The sequence below is a fragment of the Triticum urartu genome, chromosome 1A (genome assembly GCF_056163025.1).
Source record: "Triticum urartu cultivar PI428250 chromosome 1A, HENAU_Tu73, whole genome shotgun sequence".
Taxonomy (NCBI): Eukaryota; Viridiplantae; Streptophyta; class Magnoliopsida; order Poales; family Poaceae; genus Triticum; species Triticum urartu.
The window spans coordinates 590,669,056-590,684,977 of NC_141873.1; the positions used below are offsets into that span (position 1 = coordinate 590,669,056).

Genomic DNA, 15,922 nt, shown 5'->3' on the forward strand with positions numbered 1-15,922 from the left:
AGTAGTCACAAGAACAGATTTCTGTGATGAACTACTTTCCAATAAGGGAGAAGGTACAATTACCTTATCAAGTTTTCTACTTTCCTCCCACTCACTTCTTTCGAGAGAAACACCTTCTCTAGAAAGGATCCATTCTTAGCAACGAATGTCTTGCCTTCGGATCTGTGATAGAAGGTGTACCCAACAGTCTCCTTTGGGTATCCTATGAAGACATATTTCTCCATTTTGGGGTTGCACTTATCAGGATGAAAACTTTCCACATAAGCATCACACCCCAAAACTTTAAGAAATGACAACTTTGGTTTCTTGCCAAACCACAGTTCATAAGACGTCGTCTCAACGGATTTAGATGGTGCCCTTTTAACGTGAATGCAGCTGTCTCTAATGCATAACCCCAAAATGATAGTGGTAGATTGGTAAGAGACATCATAGATTGCACTATATCCAATAAAGTACGGTTATGACGTTCGGACACACCATTATGCTGTGGTGTTCCATGTGGCATGAGTTTGTGAAACTATTCCACATTGTTTTAACTGAAGACCAAACTCGTAACTCAAATATTTGTCTCCGCGATCAGATCGTAGAAACTTCATTTTCTTGTCACGATGATTTTCCACTTCACTCTGAAATTCTTTGAACTTTTCAAATGTTTCAGACTTATGTTTCATCAAGTAGATATACCCATATCTTCTCAAGTCATCTGTGAAGTTCAGAAAATAATGATACCTGTCATGAGTCTCAATATTCATCGGACCACATACATCAGTATGTATGATTTCCAACAAATTTGTTGCTCACTCCATTGTTCTGAAGAACGGAGTCTTAGTCATCTTGCCCATGAGGCATGGTTCGCAAGCATCAACTGATTCATAATCAAGTGATTCCAAAAGCCCATCAGCATGGAGTTTCTTCATGCGCTTTACACCAATATGACCTAAACAGCAGTGCCACAAATAAGTTGCACTATCATTATTAACTTTGCATCTTTTGGTTTCAATATTATGATTATGTGTATTACTACGATCGAGATCCAATGAACTATTTTCATTGGGTGTGTAACCATATAAGGTTTTATTCATGTAAACAGAACAACAATTTATTCTCTTACTTAAATGAATAACCGTATTACAATAAACATGATCAAATCATATTCATGTTCAACGCAAACACCAAATAACACTTATTCAGGTTCAACACTAATCCCGAAAGTATAGGGAGTGTGCGATGATGATCATATCAATCTTGGAACCACTTCCAACACACATCGTCACTTCACCCTTAACTAGTCTCTGTTTATTCTGCAACTCCCGTTTCGAGTTACTAATCTTAGCAACTGAACTAGTATCAAATACTGAGGGGTTGCTATAAACACTAGTAAAGTACACATCAATAACATGTATATCAAATATACTTTATGTTTACTTTGCCATCCTTCTTATCTGCCAATCACTTGGGGTAGTTCCGCTTCCAGTGATCAGTCCCTTTGCAGTAGAAACACTTAGTCTCAGGCTTAGGACTAGACTTGGGCTTCTTCACTTGAGCAGCAACTTGCTTGCCGTTCTTCTTGAAGTTCCCCTTCTTCCCTTTGCCCTTTTCTTGAAACTAGTGGTCTTGTCAACCATCAACACTTGATGTTTTTCTTGATTTCTACCTTCGTTGATTTCAGCATCACGAAGAGCTTGGGAGTTGTTTCCGTTATCCCTTGCATATTATAGTTCATCACGAAGTTCTACTAACTTGGTGATGGTGACTAGAGAATTCTGTCAATCACTATCTTATCTGGAAGATAAACTCCCACTTGATTCAAGCGATTGTAGTAACCAGACAATCTGAGCACATGCTCACTAGTTGAGTGATTCTCCTCCATCTTTTAGCTATAGAACTTGGTGGAGACTTCATATCTCTCAACTCGGGTATTTGCTTGAAATATTAACTTCAACTCCTGGAACATCTCATATGGTCCATGACGTTCAAAACGTCTTTGAAGTCCCGATTCTAAGCCATTAAGCATGGTGCACTAAACTATCAAGTAGTCATCATATTGAGCTAGCCAAACGTTCATAACGTCTGCATCTGCTCCTGCAATAGGTCTGTCACCTACGGTGCATCAAGGACATAATTTTTCTGTGCAGCAATGAGGATAAGCCTCAGATCACGGATCCAATCCGCATCATTGCTACTAACATCTTTCAACACAATTTTCTCTAGGAACATATCAAAATAAACACAGGGAAGCAACAACGCGAGCTATTGATCTACAACATAATTTGTAAAATACTACCAGGACTAAGTTCATGATAAATTTAAGTTCAATTTAATCATCTTACTTAAGAACTCCCACTTAGATAGATATCCCTCTAATCCTCTAAGTGATCACGTGATCCAAATCAACTAAACCATAACCGATCATCTTCAATGGTGAACATCATTATGTTGATCATATCTACTATATGATTCACGCTCGACCTTTCGGTCTCCGTGTTCCGAGGCCATATCTGCATATGCTAGGCTCGTCAAGTATAACCCGAGTATTCTGCGTGTGCAAAACTGGCTTGCACCCGTTGTAGATGGACGTAGAGCTTATCACACCCGATCATCACGTGGTGTCTGGGCACGACGAACTTTGGTAACGGTGCATACTCAGGGAGAACACTTCTTGATAATTTAGTGAGAGATCATCTTATAATGCTACCGTCAATCAAAGCAAGATAAGATGCATAAAAGATAAACATCACATGCAATCAATATAAGTGATATGATATGGCCATCATCATCTTGTGCTTGTGATCTCCATCTTCGAAGCACCGTCGTGATCACCATCGTCACCGGCGCGACACCTTGATCTCCATCGTAGCATCATTGTCGTCTCGCCAATCTTATGCTTCTACGACTATCGCTACCGTTTAGTGATAAAGTAAAGCATTACTGGGCGATTGCATTGCATACAATAAAGCGACAACCATATGGCTCCTGCCAGTTGCCGATAACTCGGTTACAAAACATGATCATCTCATACAATAAAATTTAGCATCATGTCTTGACCATATCACATCACAACATGCCATGCAAAAACAAGTTAGACGTCCTCTACTTTGTTTGTTGCAAGTTTTACGTGGCTCCTACGGGCTTAAGCAAGAACCAATCTCACCTACGCATCAAAACCACAATGATAGTTTGTCAAGTTGATGCCGTTTTAACCTTCGCAAGGACCGGGCGTAGCCACACTCGGTTCAACTAAAGTTGGAGAAACTGTCACCAGCAAGCCACCTCTGTGCAAAGCACGTCGGGAGAACCGGTCTCGCGTAAGCGTACGCGTAATGTTGGTCCGGGCCGCTTCGTCCAACAATACCGCCGAACCAAAGTATGACATGCTGGTAGGCAGTATGACTTATATCGCCCACAACTCACTTGTGTTCTACTCGTGCATATAACATCAAACCATAAAACCTAGGCTCGGATGCCACTGATGGGGAACGTAGTAATTTCAAAAAATTTCCTACGCACACGCAAGATCATGGTGATGCATAGCAATGAGAGGGGAGAGTGTGATCTACGTACCCTTGTAGATCAACAACGGAAGCGTTGACACAACGTAGAGGAAGTAGTCGTACGTCTTCCCGATCCGACCGATCCAAGCACCGTTACTCCGGCACCTCCGAGTTCTTAGCACACGTACAGCTCGATGACGTTCCCCGGGCTCCGATCCAGCAAAGCGTCGGGGAAGAGTTCCGTCAGCACGACGGCGTGGTGACGATGATGATGTTCTACCGGCGTAGGGCTTCGCCTAAGCACTGCAACGATATGACCGAGGTTGAATATGGTGGAGGGGGGCACCGCACACGGCTAAGGAACGATCACGAAGATCAACTTGTGTGTCTATGGGGTGCCCCCTGCCCCCGTATATAAAGGAGTGGAGGAGGGGAGGGCCGGCCCTCTCTATGGCGCACCCTAGGGGAGTCCTACTCCCACCGGGAGTAGGATTCCCCCTTTCCTAGTCCAACTAGGAGTCCTTCCATGTATTAGGAGTAGGAGTCAAGGCAAGGGAAAAGAGAGGAGAAGGAAGGAGGGGGCGCAGCCCTTCCCCCTAGTCCAATTCGGACTATGCCTTAGGGGGGAGACCAACCTCTCCTATATCTTTCCCCTAAAGCCCAATAAGGCCCATATACTCCCCGGCGAATTCCCGTAATTCTCCGGTACTCCGAAAAATACTCGAATCACTCGGAACCTTTTCGATGTCCGAATATAGTCGTCCAATATATCGATTTTTACGTCTCGACCATTTCGAGACTCCTCGTCATGTCCCTGATCTCATCCGGGACTCCGAACTCATTCGGTACATCAAAACTCATAAACTCATAATATAACTGTCATCGAAACCTTAAGCGTGCGGACCCTACGGTTCGAGAACAATGTAGACATGACCGAGACACGTCTCCGGTCAATAACCAATAGCGGGACCTGGATGCCCATATTGGCTCCTACATATTCTATGAAGATCTTTATCGGTCAGACCGCATAACATTATACGTTGTTCCCTTTGTCATCGGTATGTTACTTGCCCGAGATTCGATCGTCGGTATCCAATACCTAGTTCAATCTCGTTACCGGCAAGTCTCTTTACTCATTCCGTAATACATCATCTCACAACTAACATATTAGTTGCAATGCTTGCAAGGCTTATGTGATGTGCATTACCGAGAGGGCCCAGAGATACCTCTTCGACAATCGGAGTGACAAATCCTAATCTCGAAATACGCCAACCCAACATGTACCTCTGGAGACACCTGTAGAGCTCCTTTATAATCACCTAGTTACGTTGTGACATTTGGTAGCACACAAAGTGTTCCTCCGGCAAACGGGAGTTGCATAATCTCATAGTCAGAGGAACATGTATAAGTCATGAAGAAAGCAATAGCAACATACTAAACGATCGGGTGCTAAGCTAATGGAATGGGTCATGTCAATCAGATCATTCAACTAATGATGTGATCTCGTTAATCAAATAACAACTCTTTGTCCATGGTTAGGAAACATAACCATCTTTGATTAACGAGCTAGTCAAGTAGAGGCATACTAGTGACACTCTGTTTGTCTACGTATTCACACATGTATTATGTTTCCGGTTAATACAATTCTAGCATGAATAATAAACATTTATCATGATATAAGGAAATAAATAATAACTTTATTATTGCCTCTAGGGCATATTTCCTTCACTATCCACATATCAATCTTTACTTTCGGACCATTCCGGAGTTCCTCGTCATATCCGTGATCTCATCCAAAACTCCGAACAACATTCGGTCACCAACATACATAACTCATAGTACTATATCGTCAACGAACGTTAAGCGTGCGGACCCTACGGGTTCGAGAACTATGTAGACATAACCGAGACACCTCTCTGGTCAATAACCAATAGTGGGACCTGGATGCCCATATTGGCTCCTACATATTCTACGAAGATCTTTATCGGTCAGACCGCATAACAACATACGGTGTTCCCTTTGTCATCGGTATGTTACTTGCCCGAGATTCGATCGTCGGTATCTTAATACCTAGTTCAATCTCGTTACCGGCAAGTGTCTTTACTCATTCCGTAATACATCATCTCACAACTAACTCATTAGTTGCAATGCTTGCAAGGTTTATGTGATGTGCATTACCGAGAGGGCCCAGAGATACCTCTCCGACAATCGGAGTGACAAATCCTAATCTCGAAATACGCCAACCCAACATGTACCTTTGGAGACACCTGTAGCGCTCCTTTATAATCACCCAGTTACGTTGTGACGTTTGGTAGCACACAAAGTGTTCCTCCGGCAGACGGGAGTTGCATAATCTCATAGTCATAGGAACATGTATAAGTCAGGAAGAAAGCAATAGCAACATACTAAACGATCGGGTGCTAAGCTAATGGAATGGGTCATGTCAATCACATCATTCTCCTAATGATGTGATCACGTTAATCAAATGACAACACATGTCTATGGTTAGGAAACATAACCATCTTCGATAAATGAGCTAGTCAAGTAGAGGCATACTAGTGACGTTTAGTTTGTCTATGTATTCACACAAGTATTATGTTTCCGGTTAATACAATTCTAGCATGAATAATAAACATTTATCATGAAATAAGGAAATAAATAATAACTTTATTATTGCCTCTAGGGCATATTTCCTTCAGTTCAAGTAGAGGGTACAGCGAGTTGCGGGAAAGTGGACCGCTGAATATAGATGGGGGAAGGTGATGGAGATGTTGGTGAAGACGGCGGAGGTGTTGGTGTAAATCGCGGTGATGATGATGGCCCCCCGGCAGCGCTCCGGCGCCACCGGAAGCAAGGGGGAGAGAGCCCCCCTTCTTCTTCTTCTTCCTTGACCTTCTCCCTAGATGGGAGAAGGGTTTCCCCTCTGGTCCTTGGCTCCCATGGCGTGGGAGGGGCGAGAGCCCCTCCGAGATTGGATCTATCTCTCTGTTTCTGCGTTCTCAGATCCTTCCCCTTCATCGTTTCTTTTATATCTGGAGATCCGTAACTCTGATTGGGGTGAATCTTTCGCCCAAATTTTTCTCGTAAAATTAGCTTTCTTGCGGCAAAAAAAGAGATTCAACCGCCTTACAGGGGGTTCAGGAGTGTCCAGGGCGCGCCCGCCTCCCTGGGGCGCGCCCCCTATCTCCTGGCCCCCTCGGGCACCGTCTCGCGTTGATTTTACTTCCCAAAAATTATAAATATTCCAAAATAATTCTCCGTCCGTTTTTATCCCGTTTGGACTCCGTTTGATATGGGGTTTCTGTGAAACATAAAACATGCAACAGACATGAACTGACACTGGGCACTTGATCAATATGTTAGTCCCAAAAATAATATAAAATGTTGCCAAAAGTATATGAAAATTGAATAATATTGGCATGGAACAATCAAAAATTATAGATACGACGGAGACGTATCAGCATCCCCAAGCTTAATTCCCGCTCGTCCTCGAGTAGGTAAATGATAAAAAAGATAATTTTTGATGTGGAATGCTACCTAGCATAATCTTGATCATATGTCTAATCATGGCATGAATATTAAGACACGAGTGATTCAAAGCAATAGTCTATCATTTGACATAAAAACAATAATACTTCGAGCGTACTAATAAAGCAATCATGTCTTTTTCAAAACAACATGGCCAAAGCAAGCTTATCCCTACAAAATCATATAGTTTGGCCATGCTTCATTTTCGTCACACAAAATGCTTCCATCATGCACAACCCCGATGACAAGCCGAGCAATTGGTTCATACTTTTTAACGCGCTTCAGCTTTTTCAACCCTCACGCAATACATGAGCGCAAGCCATGGATATAGCACTATAGGTGGAATAGAATATGATGGTGGAGGTTTATATGGAGAAGATAAAAAAGGAGAAAGTTCACATCGACACGGCTAATCAACGAGCTATGGAGATGCCCATCAATTGATGTCAATGTGAGGAGTAGGGATTGCCATGCAACGGATGCACTAAGAGCTATAAGTGTATGAAAGCTCCAACTGAAAACTAAGTGAGGGTGCATCCAACTTGCTTGCTCATGAAGACCTAGGGCATTTGAGGAAGCCCATCTTTGAAATATACAAGCCAAGTTCTATAATGAAAATTCCCACTAGTATATGAAAGTGACAATATAGGAGACTCACTATATGAAGAACATGGTGCTACTCTGAAGCACAAGTGTAGTAAAAGGATAGTAACATTGCCCCTTTTCTTTTTTTTCTTTTTTCTTTTCTTTTTGGGTGGGCTTCTTTGGCCCCTTTTTTTATTTAGGCTTCTTTGTCCTTTTCCTTTTTTTCATGGGGCAATGTTCTATAATGAGGATCATCACACTTTTATTTACTTACAACTCAATATTACAACTCGATACTGGAACAAAGATATGACTCTATATGAATGCTTCCGGCGGTGTACCGGGATGTGCAATGATCTAGCATAGCAATGACATCAAAAAATGGACAAGCCATGAAAACATCATGCTAGCTATCTTACGATTATGCAAAGCAATATGACAATGAATGCTCAAGTCATGTATATGATGATGATGAAAGTTGCATGGCAATATATCTCGGAATGGCTATGGAAATGCCATGATAGGTAGGTATGGTGGCTGTTTTGAGGAAGATATAAGGAAATTTATGTGTGATAGAGCGTATCATATCACGGGGTTTGGATGCACCGGCGAAGTCTGCACCAACTCTCGAGGTGAGAAAGGGCAATGCACGGTACCGAAGAGGCTAGCAATGATGGAAAGGTAAAAGTGCGTATAATCCATGGACTCACATTAGTCATAAAGAACTCATATACTTATTGCAAAAGTTTATTAGCCCTCGAAGCAAAGTACTACTACGCATGCCCCTAGGGGGATAAATTGGTAGAAAAAGACCATCGCTCGTCTGTTTTATGCAACTCACCTGTTGTTTCAAGGCAGTCGTTCCTGCAACTGGGTAACAGTAGGGGGTTTCGGGGCTGGTCTGGAAGCCACGTCTGTTTTCCTGAAGCTCAGGCGTTGGGCCACCAGGCCTTATCCACCGTGGTGGCGATGATGACTTGCTCGGGTTCAGCGGTGGCCGGTGATGACTAAAGCAGGTATGAATCGAAGATCGGCGGTTTCTGCAATAAAGATCTTGTTTCAAAAATAAAAAAATGATTTAGTGATGAAATTTTTTTCACCAACAGGATCTAGTTTTAGAAACTAGAGAAAACCTTATACACAGAAACTTATCAGCAGCGCGGTTTAAAAAAAGACGCTACTGCTAATTAGTAGTAGCGAGGGGTATAACACCCGCGCTACTACTAAGTTGATAGTAGTAGCGAGGGGTATAAACCCACGCTGCTACTAAGTGGTCTTCACCATACCCCCGGGACATTGCCATAGTAGTAGCAAGGGTATAAAACCTGCGCTACTACTAACTAAGTAGCTGTAGCGCAGGTAAAACACCCACGCTATTACTAAACGTGTCGACCACTGCACCATCCATCCCGGCCCGATCCACTCCAACCCCACCGCTCTCTCTCTCTTTCTCTCATCCAAAAAAACTCTCTCACGAACTCACCTGCTCCTCTCCCCACGATCTCCTCGCCGCCGCCACCACCCACGCCAGCCGGTTCCGGCGAGCACCGGCCGCGCGCAACACTCCCCCAAGCTCCCACCTTCCTCCGCTCCGATCCCCATGGAAGCCACCGCCGCCGCCTCCCTCGCATGGACCCTCGCCTCCTCGCCGCTCCCCCGCGGCTCCCGCCGTAGCCGCGTGCGCGTGGCCGTGGCGCCGGAGCGGCGGAGGAGGGGTAGGGCGGTGCTCGCCGCGGCGGCCTCGACGGGCAACTACGTGGTGCCGCTGGACGCCGCGCCGTCGGGGATCACGCGCCCGCTCGTCGAGATCCTGCGCGACCTCAACAAGCGCGTCCCGGAGACCATCGTGCTCCCCGCCTCCCGCCGCGCCTCCGCCTCCGCTTCCGACCTCAACAATTGCTGGTGATTAGCATAGTCGGGCGGGCGAGCTCTGCCGCTGTCGCCGGAGGCTCCATCTCCTGCGAGTGTATGCTCGGACGGGAAGGGGGGAGTGGGCCTTGAACTAGTCCGGCGGCGGGAGGGCCCAGCAGCTGCCGATGTAGAACGAGCGGGCCGTCCACGACATGCTGGCGAGCTGGGGCGGCCGAAGTGACGCGGCCGCTTCGCTATGGCAGGACGCCTACCATGCCAATCTGTCTCGCCCCTGGCGATGCAGTGCCCGGCTCCAGCAGCGTCAGACTGGTAAGAAGTCACTGCCATCCTAGAAATTTGCCTCTCGTCCCCTGACGGTTTGTGCCAGTTCGACAAGTTCGAAGTTGAGTTCATCGGCAGGGGCCTCCTTGTGGTCACGAGGTGTTTGTGGAAATGCCACAATGCTGCTGCACGTGTGTTGCAGTCAAAGAGGGGAGAGTGTAAGTGTTGCCAAATGTTTATTTCCATTAGTCTAGCTTTGCACCTTCATATGTGAGCAAGTAGGCGATGCCTAATCAGTCCATGAAATTATCCCTAAAGTTCTATGCATGTTGCCTAAGTTTCTAGTAATGACTGTAAATCGTCCATACTTGGTTCTAGGAGGCAGTAATCGCCAAATTGGTGGTGAAATACCGATAAATGAAACAGCAGATCCTGGGTATTAGGCAATCCTTGCTGTGTACATCACGACCAAAATTAGGAGTCGGTGGTAGCTAGAACTTTCTAAACTCTGCCCTTCAGGATGGCAAGGCGTTGACAGAGGTAGTCCCCAATGAGGCAAACTTATGGCGGCTCAGCTAGTGCGACAGACCTAAAAAAAGCGTCCAGGTTCAAGTAACATACCTCTTCGGCACCGTGCTGTTGCCGAGGTACTTCAAGCACAACAACTTCTTGAGCTTCGTCCGCCAGCTCAACACCTATATGTAAGTTGGACCTCCTGCTGCTTTGCTTTGGGCCATTTATGCCTAACAAATTGACTGATTTATGCCAATTGCTAGTAAACTACAAGGACTAGGAATGAGTAGAGCTTGGGATTACGCAGACTACTTGAGTATCTGCTCACCCTAGGATTACCTAAAATTTTGATATATCCAATTTTGCCTCATGTTAACTGTCCCGGCGGCGGTTGTCAGCTGTAGTTCAGAAGGTGTGGCATGGGAACAGCAACATATTAATAGATCAAGCTAGCTATGGGGTGATTGACAGCAGTAGTGGTTTGGGAGCTAACAGTTGGGGGTGAAAAGGAGGTCCACTGCATATAAGTTTTGTGAAATTGATTAGTGTTCCATTTTCATCTAATTTTGCACATGTCGAGAGATGTAGTAAGTCAAGTACGGAAAGGATGGACATTCTGTTATAATAACAAAGATAATCGTTGCATGTAACTACTGCAGTGGCTTGACCAATTCCAACTACACGGAACTTATGAGAAGTACAAGGACCAGGGTATGATCTATCTGCATATGATTAGCCCTTGATTCTGAGTTACTATATTTAATTGAGGAAAACTGATCCAGCATGTTTTATCTATTTTATATGCAGTCTGAGTGATATAAACTTAAAATCGATGTTGGTTGTCAGACAGTCGGACTTTAGTACGAACTGATTGTCCGTCGTCCCGGCAGCCTTGCCATCAGCATTCCCATGCTCTTGTGTTTGTGGGGCTACGGTGACCTCCTTGTGTGCGCCTCAGCATTAATGAGCTAACGCTGGTCCAATTCTTATAACTTGAACAGTGGTTCCCACTGAATTTTTAAAAGGTCTATGCCTAATTCTTATAATCTAGATTGTATGACATATACTAATAATCAATAAGCAATTTTGGGCAAGGCTTAAATGCTATTAAATAAATAGAAATGAGACCATACCTGCTATCCGAATTTCGAAATGAAGCAGCAGATTTGTTGACTCAAGTTTTAGTTTTCTTCTTCAGCTTTGCATTTGCAGCCAGAAATTAATGGTGTTACAGAAAATAGCCTGAAGCTTTTTGGACTACCTACTTCTGTATAAAACTTTGGTCAAAGCTTAAATTATTATATTTTAAGGTTGTAAAGGTTGTATGTTGTGTTGGCTAAGACTAAAGATTGTAAATTCATCATTCTCTTTGCAGATGATTCTAGAAACTATATTATCAGTTTGTTGCTACTTTGTATGTTTGTTATGATATGTCCTCGTATATGTCTGGACTGAAATATGATTGTCTTGGTCCTTATATATTTCTTTATGATCTCAGTCAGTCTCTTTTGCACCCCTTGTGTGTTGTGTCGAGGTCCAATGCTAATGTGTTGATTTTGATGTTATTTGATTGGTGAGTAAATAGAAGTTAACCGATTATGTGGTTGCTTGATTATGTGTTTCTTTTGGACCTTATGTTTTTCTATGCACTTGTCAAATCTATATGCATTCTTATATAAATATTCTCTGCACTTTTATCCCACTAGGAAATAGCTTATAGCTTCAGTTGTGCATTACGACATCGACATGTACCGCATTGTTTTTTCGTGTCATTCTTCTGAAGAATCTGAAGTTTCTGAACCTCTGTTGGTAATGCTGCAGGGTTCTGTTGGTGACGCTGACGGTCGTCGAAAGGTTCGTGGACTCAACGATGTTGTGGCACCATCCACGGTGTCGTGGCAGCCGGTGCACGGAGAAGCAAAGCTGCTGCACGTCCTCTACCTCTAGCACCCCAGCACACAGGTAAGCAGTCGACCAGACACCCCGAGCCCAAGAGATGATCAACATGCAGATACACTTGATTCGTGGAGGGCCAAATCTGAATCTTAATGATGTTCGGGTTTCAGGGTGCGGGGCACTTGTACGATGGCTTCCTCCGTCTGCTGGTGGCGAGGCCTGCTAGAGACGTGGCGGTGGTTGCCGTCGGTCAGATGTGGCTCGTCGAGGCTACCCCACATGTGTTTCGCCGCAGCTGCACACCACGAGATCAGGCCGGGCAGGTGCCGCATATTGACGAGTGATCAAATTTTCGGATCGGACCATAACAACTTAAGTAGGTAGCTGCTTAGCAAGTTGCCACACGCAACACTGTGTGATAGGAATTATACATGAGTTGCCGCTACAATGAGAAACTATCAGTAGATACGACAAATGTGTGATAGAATGGAATTGGCTGATTTTGTTATGTTTTTAATTCATAATAATCTAGTAGTAGCGTGGGAAAAAATGGCACGCTACTAGTATTTGAGATACTAATAGCGTTGGCACTATAGACACGCTACTACTATTTCGTTAGTAGTAGCGTGGGCCTGTAATAGCAGTAGCGCTGGTGGCACACACGCTACTACTAACGAAGTTAGTAGTGCTACTAAGTAGTAGCGTGGGTCTGTAATAGCAGTAGCGCTGGTGGCACCCGTGCTACTACTAACTTTTAGCTGTAGCGCGATACTAGTAGCGCTACTAGTAGCCATTTTACCCGCGCTATTAGTAGCCTTTTTCCTAGTAGTGACAGGTCTTGTTTTAGAAAAAAAGGTTCGGCAGCAAAGTTTTTTTCTGCAACATGGGTCTTGCTTCGGAAACATAGCCCCGGTTGAAGAAAGCATTGGAGGAGCACACGATGGTAGAGCGTACGAGGCCAAGCATTGCAACACGACACATGCTTAAGAAACATAGCTTCAATTGCAGAAATCATCAAAAGAGTGCCCAACATGGGAGCTCGTCGCCGTCATGCTGGATAGAGGCCGTGGCTGTTCTCGAAGCAGGCCCCCTTGGTGAGCTCGATTTGCATCAGATCCAACCATGATGCGCCGTAGTGTTCCAGAAACTTCAATTTAGTACCTGCACGCTAGCGTTGGGCTGATTTTGCGGTGGGCTGATGGCCGCGCCGCGCAGGGCGCAACTCTGTCGTGGCCGGGGGCAATAGTGTTGTTTTCGCAACAAAGCGTTTGTTGTTGGAAATAAAGAGTGGGCATGCGGGGCGAGGACATTAGATCGGACGACTATCAATTCAGCATCCAACGGCCGTCGAGGCGATGGATAAAATCTAAATATCGACCGACGGATGCGTAGCATCACCCTTTATATAAGGTCTATTTTTTCTTTAATAAAATCCCACAATGTAAGATGCATTCTTTCTAATTTCTCATAGTTTTTTTTTGAAAGAAACACCGATGCATTCCATTACATAAGGTTGCTGGATAAATCTCCAGCTACACAGTCATTTACAAAATCTGGGAATTGACCAAGCGAGCACCCCAAAGTGCCTACATTCATGACTCTGCCATAAGCACCAAGGGTGTCCGTAGCTTGTTACATGACCCTGAAACATGTTTAATAGATACATCAGATAGGCCAACCTTTTTTTTGGAAAAGGAGGTTAAGACCCCGGCTTCTGATGCACATGGCCATTTTTATTATTATTCTACATAGGTCTAATAAGAACATATATCAAGTCACTCGGAGCCACCACTCACACCTACAAAACTTGATAATGTGGAGTGCTCTCACTCCTCATATCTAAAACCGGTGCCATCGCTGATCCATCCACATAACATATCGGAACACATAGCCGGTGCAGTAGACCTAAAGCGTACATCACATGCACACATTTTAGACCCCGCCATCATCATCGAACTGCTAACCCATCTTCAAGAGAGAGATCTGGATCATCCTTGCCAGTCTGTCCATCCGTCGACGCCATCACGGCGCCCAATGGCGCCACCGCCCCGCGCTCGTCTATCCAGACACGAAGATTCTGAAAGATCTGTCGTGCGTAGCACCTGCCGACCAGGCATGACACAGCATAGCACCTGTCGGCCAGGCATGACTTGCCATCTCCACCGAAAGCTTTGTGCAAGACGAAGTCACTTCACCTCCTGCCTCTGTCTTCTAACTTTGCTCCACAAATGATGCTCCCAAGAGAGAAAATGACACCGCAGTACCGCCGTCGTCCGATCTAGAAGACTAGATTCTAGGGTTTTCCTCGGAGCAGAACGAGTGGGTCGACAATAGTTACACGACGATGCCTTCATCAAGGTAATGACGCAGAACGCCGCCATCGCCTGCCATCGGCTCGGTTTTCACCGGCAACTATGCCTTCCTGACTCGCAGCCGGAACTAGATGGCAGATCTCGAGATCTGACCATCCAGCCTCAGGCCGACCACCTTCGACGGAGGAGACGACCACCACCGCCAACAGCACCGGCCAGATCAAATCTGACCGGAGGCGCCGCCGACCATGTCACCCTTGACCACATCCCCTCCAGATCCGTCCTCCCCATGAAGCTGTCGGAGCAGCGCTGAACCGCCGGGAAAGACAAAGTCCGAAGGGCGATCTCGCGCCGCCGGTCCCTCCAGACCACGGGGCTGCAGCCTAGATCCTCGCCATCCCCATCACCGGCGGTGCCCGGCTTAGCCGGCGCACATCTCTGGGGACGACGAGGTGGAGGAGAGGAGGCAGGGGACGGCGGCCGAGGCGATCAGATAGGCCAACTTGTAACTGAAATTTGATCTCCCTAAACACAGCACCTAAGGCAGAGAGATTATAATCTTCAGATGTGATAGCCTACTTCAACACCAACGAATCAGTTTCAAAAATCACTCAATCACATCCCAGCTGAATTGCTGCGTTTACGGCATGGAGCATCGCCAGTGCTTTTGAATGTAGAGGCTCAATCACATTTCACATGTTCCAAATTACCTGCTCCTGCTGCCAAAAGCTCGCCTCTGTTGTTCCTTATAGTGAACCCCCAGCCTCCTGAATGAAACTCTTATAATTTCATTTTTAGCCCTCCATAAGAAGGAAAGTATCTCTTTTCTGATTGTATGTATCTCTCCTTGTACCAAAAGAATGAAAGAATATCTATCTCGATTGCCTGTATCTCTTACTTTCCTGGACTTACCGATTTACTTACCACAAACACACAAATTTGCTAGGGTAATTTCGTCCTAACATATCTATAAATTATGTGTCACCATGCCGAAAATAATACTACACCTTACAAAAGTATAATGGTGTCACCAATTTTGGTTGTGGTGCAAATGAAAAATAAATAGTAAAATAGTAAGATATTAATATAATTATTTTGTATTTCTAATATCTAAAAGATTTTAGACAAAAGTACACTTACAAAAACTCTCTATGTATTACTCCCTCCGTCCGAAAATACTTGTCGTAGAAATGGTTTTATCTAGACTTGTTTTAGTTATAGTTACATTCATTTTATCCATTTTTAAAACAAGTATTTCCGGACGGAGGAAGTATAATATTATAATTCTATAAAAATTCCTAACCCGTGCATATCTTCGAGCAAAAGGGCTTATGTTTCACATGCGGGGAGCGGCGGGGGCCGGGGCACATTTGTGCTTCAACTGTCCAACTTCATGTGGTCAAAGAACTAGTGGGCATGTTGACCACTCCCCCGTCTCCAGCATCTCCGACTCCATCTCAGGAG

At 44.9% G+C, this 15,922-nt stretch overlaps 1 protein-coding gene across 2 annotated transcripts; it reads left to right on the plus strand.

Moving 5' to 3' along the window:
- The first annotated feature begins 9,038 nt into the window (after nucleotides 1-9,038).
- Nucleotides 9,039-12,673, plus strand: LOC147993206 (uncharacterized). 2 transcript variants are annotated; one of them, XM_087533811.1, is made up of 3 exons: nucleotides 9,039-9,785; nucleotides 12,072-12,212; nucleotides 12,317-12,673. In XM_087533811.1, the coding sequence occupies exon 1, from the start codon at nucleotides 9,205-9,207 to the stop codon at nucleotides 9,508-9,510; it is 306 nt and encodes a 101-aa protein (XP_087389937.1). In that variant the 5' UTR covers nucleotides 9,039-9,204; the 3' UTR covers nucleotides 9,511-9,785; nucleotides 12,072-12,212; nucleotides 12,317-12,673. The 2 variants fall into 2 exon arrangements, 1 of the variants encoding a protein (XP_087389937.1); XR_015610142.1 differs by having other exon boundaries at nucleotides 9,510-10,438.
- The last annotated feature ends 3,249 nt before the right edge of the window (nucleotides 12,674-15,922 follow it).

What these genes read in the sequence shown, in the direction of transcription:
- LOC147993206 (XM_087533811.1), top strand. Translation starts at nt 9,205, where the DNA reads ATGGAAGCCACCGCCGCCGCCTCCCTCGCATGGACCCTCGCCTCCTCG.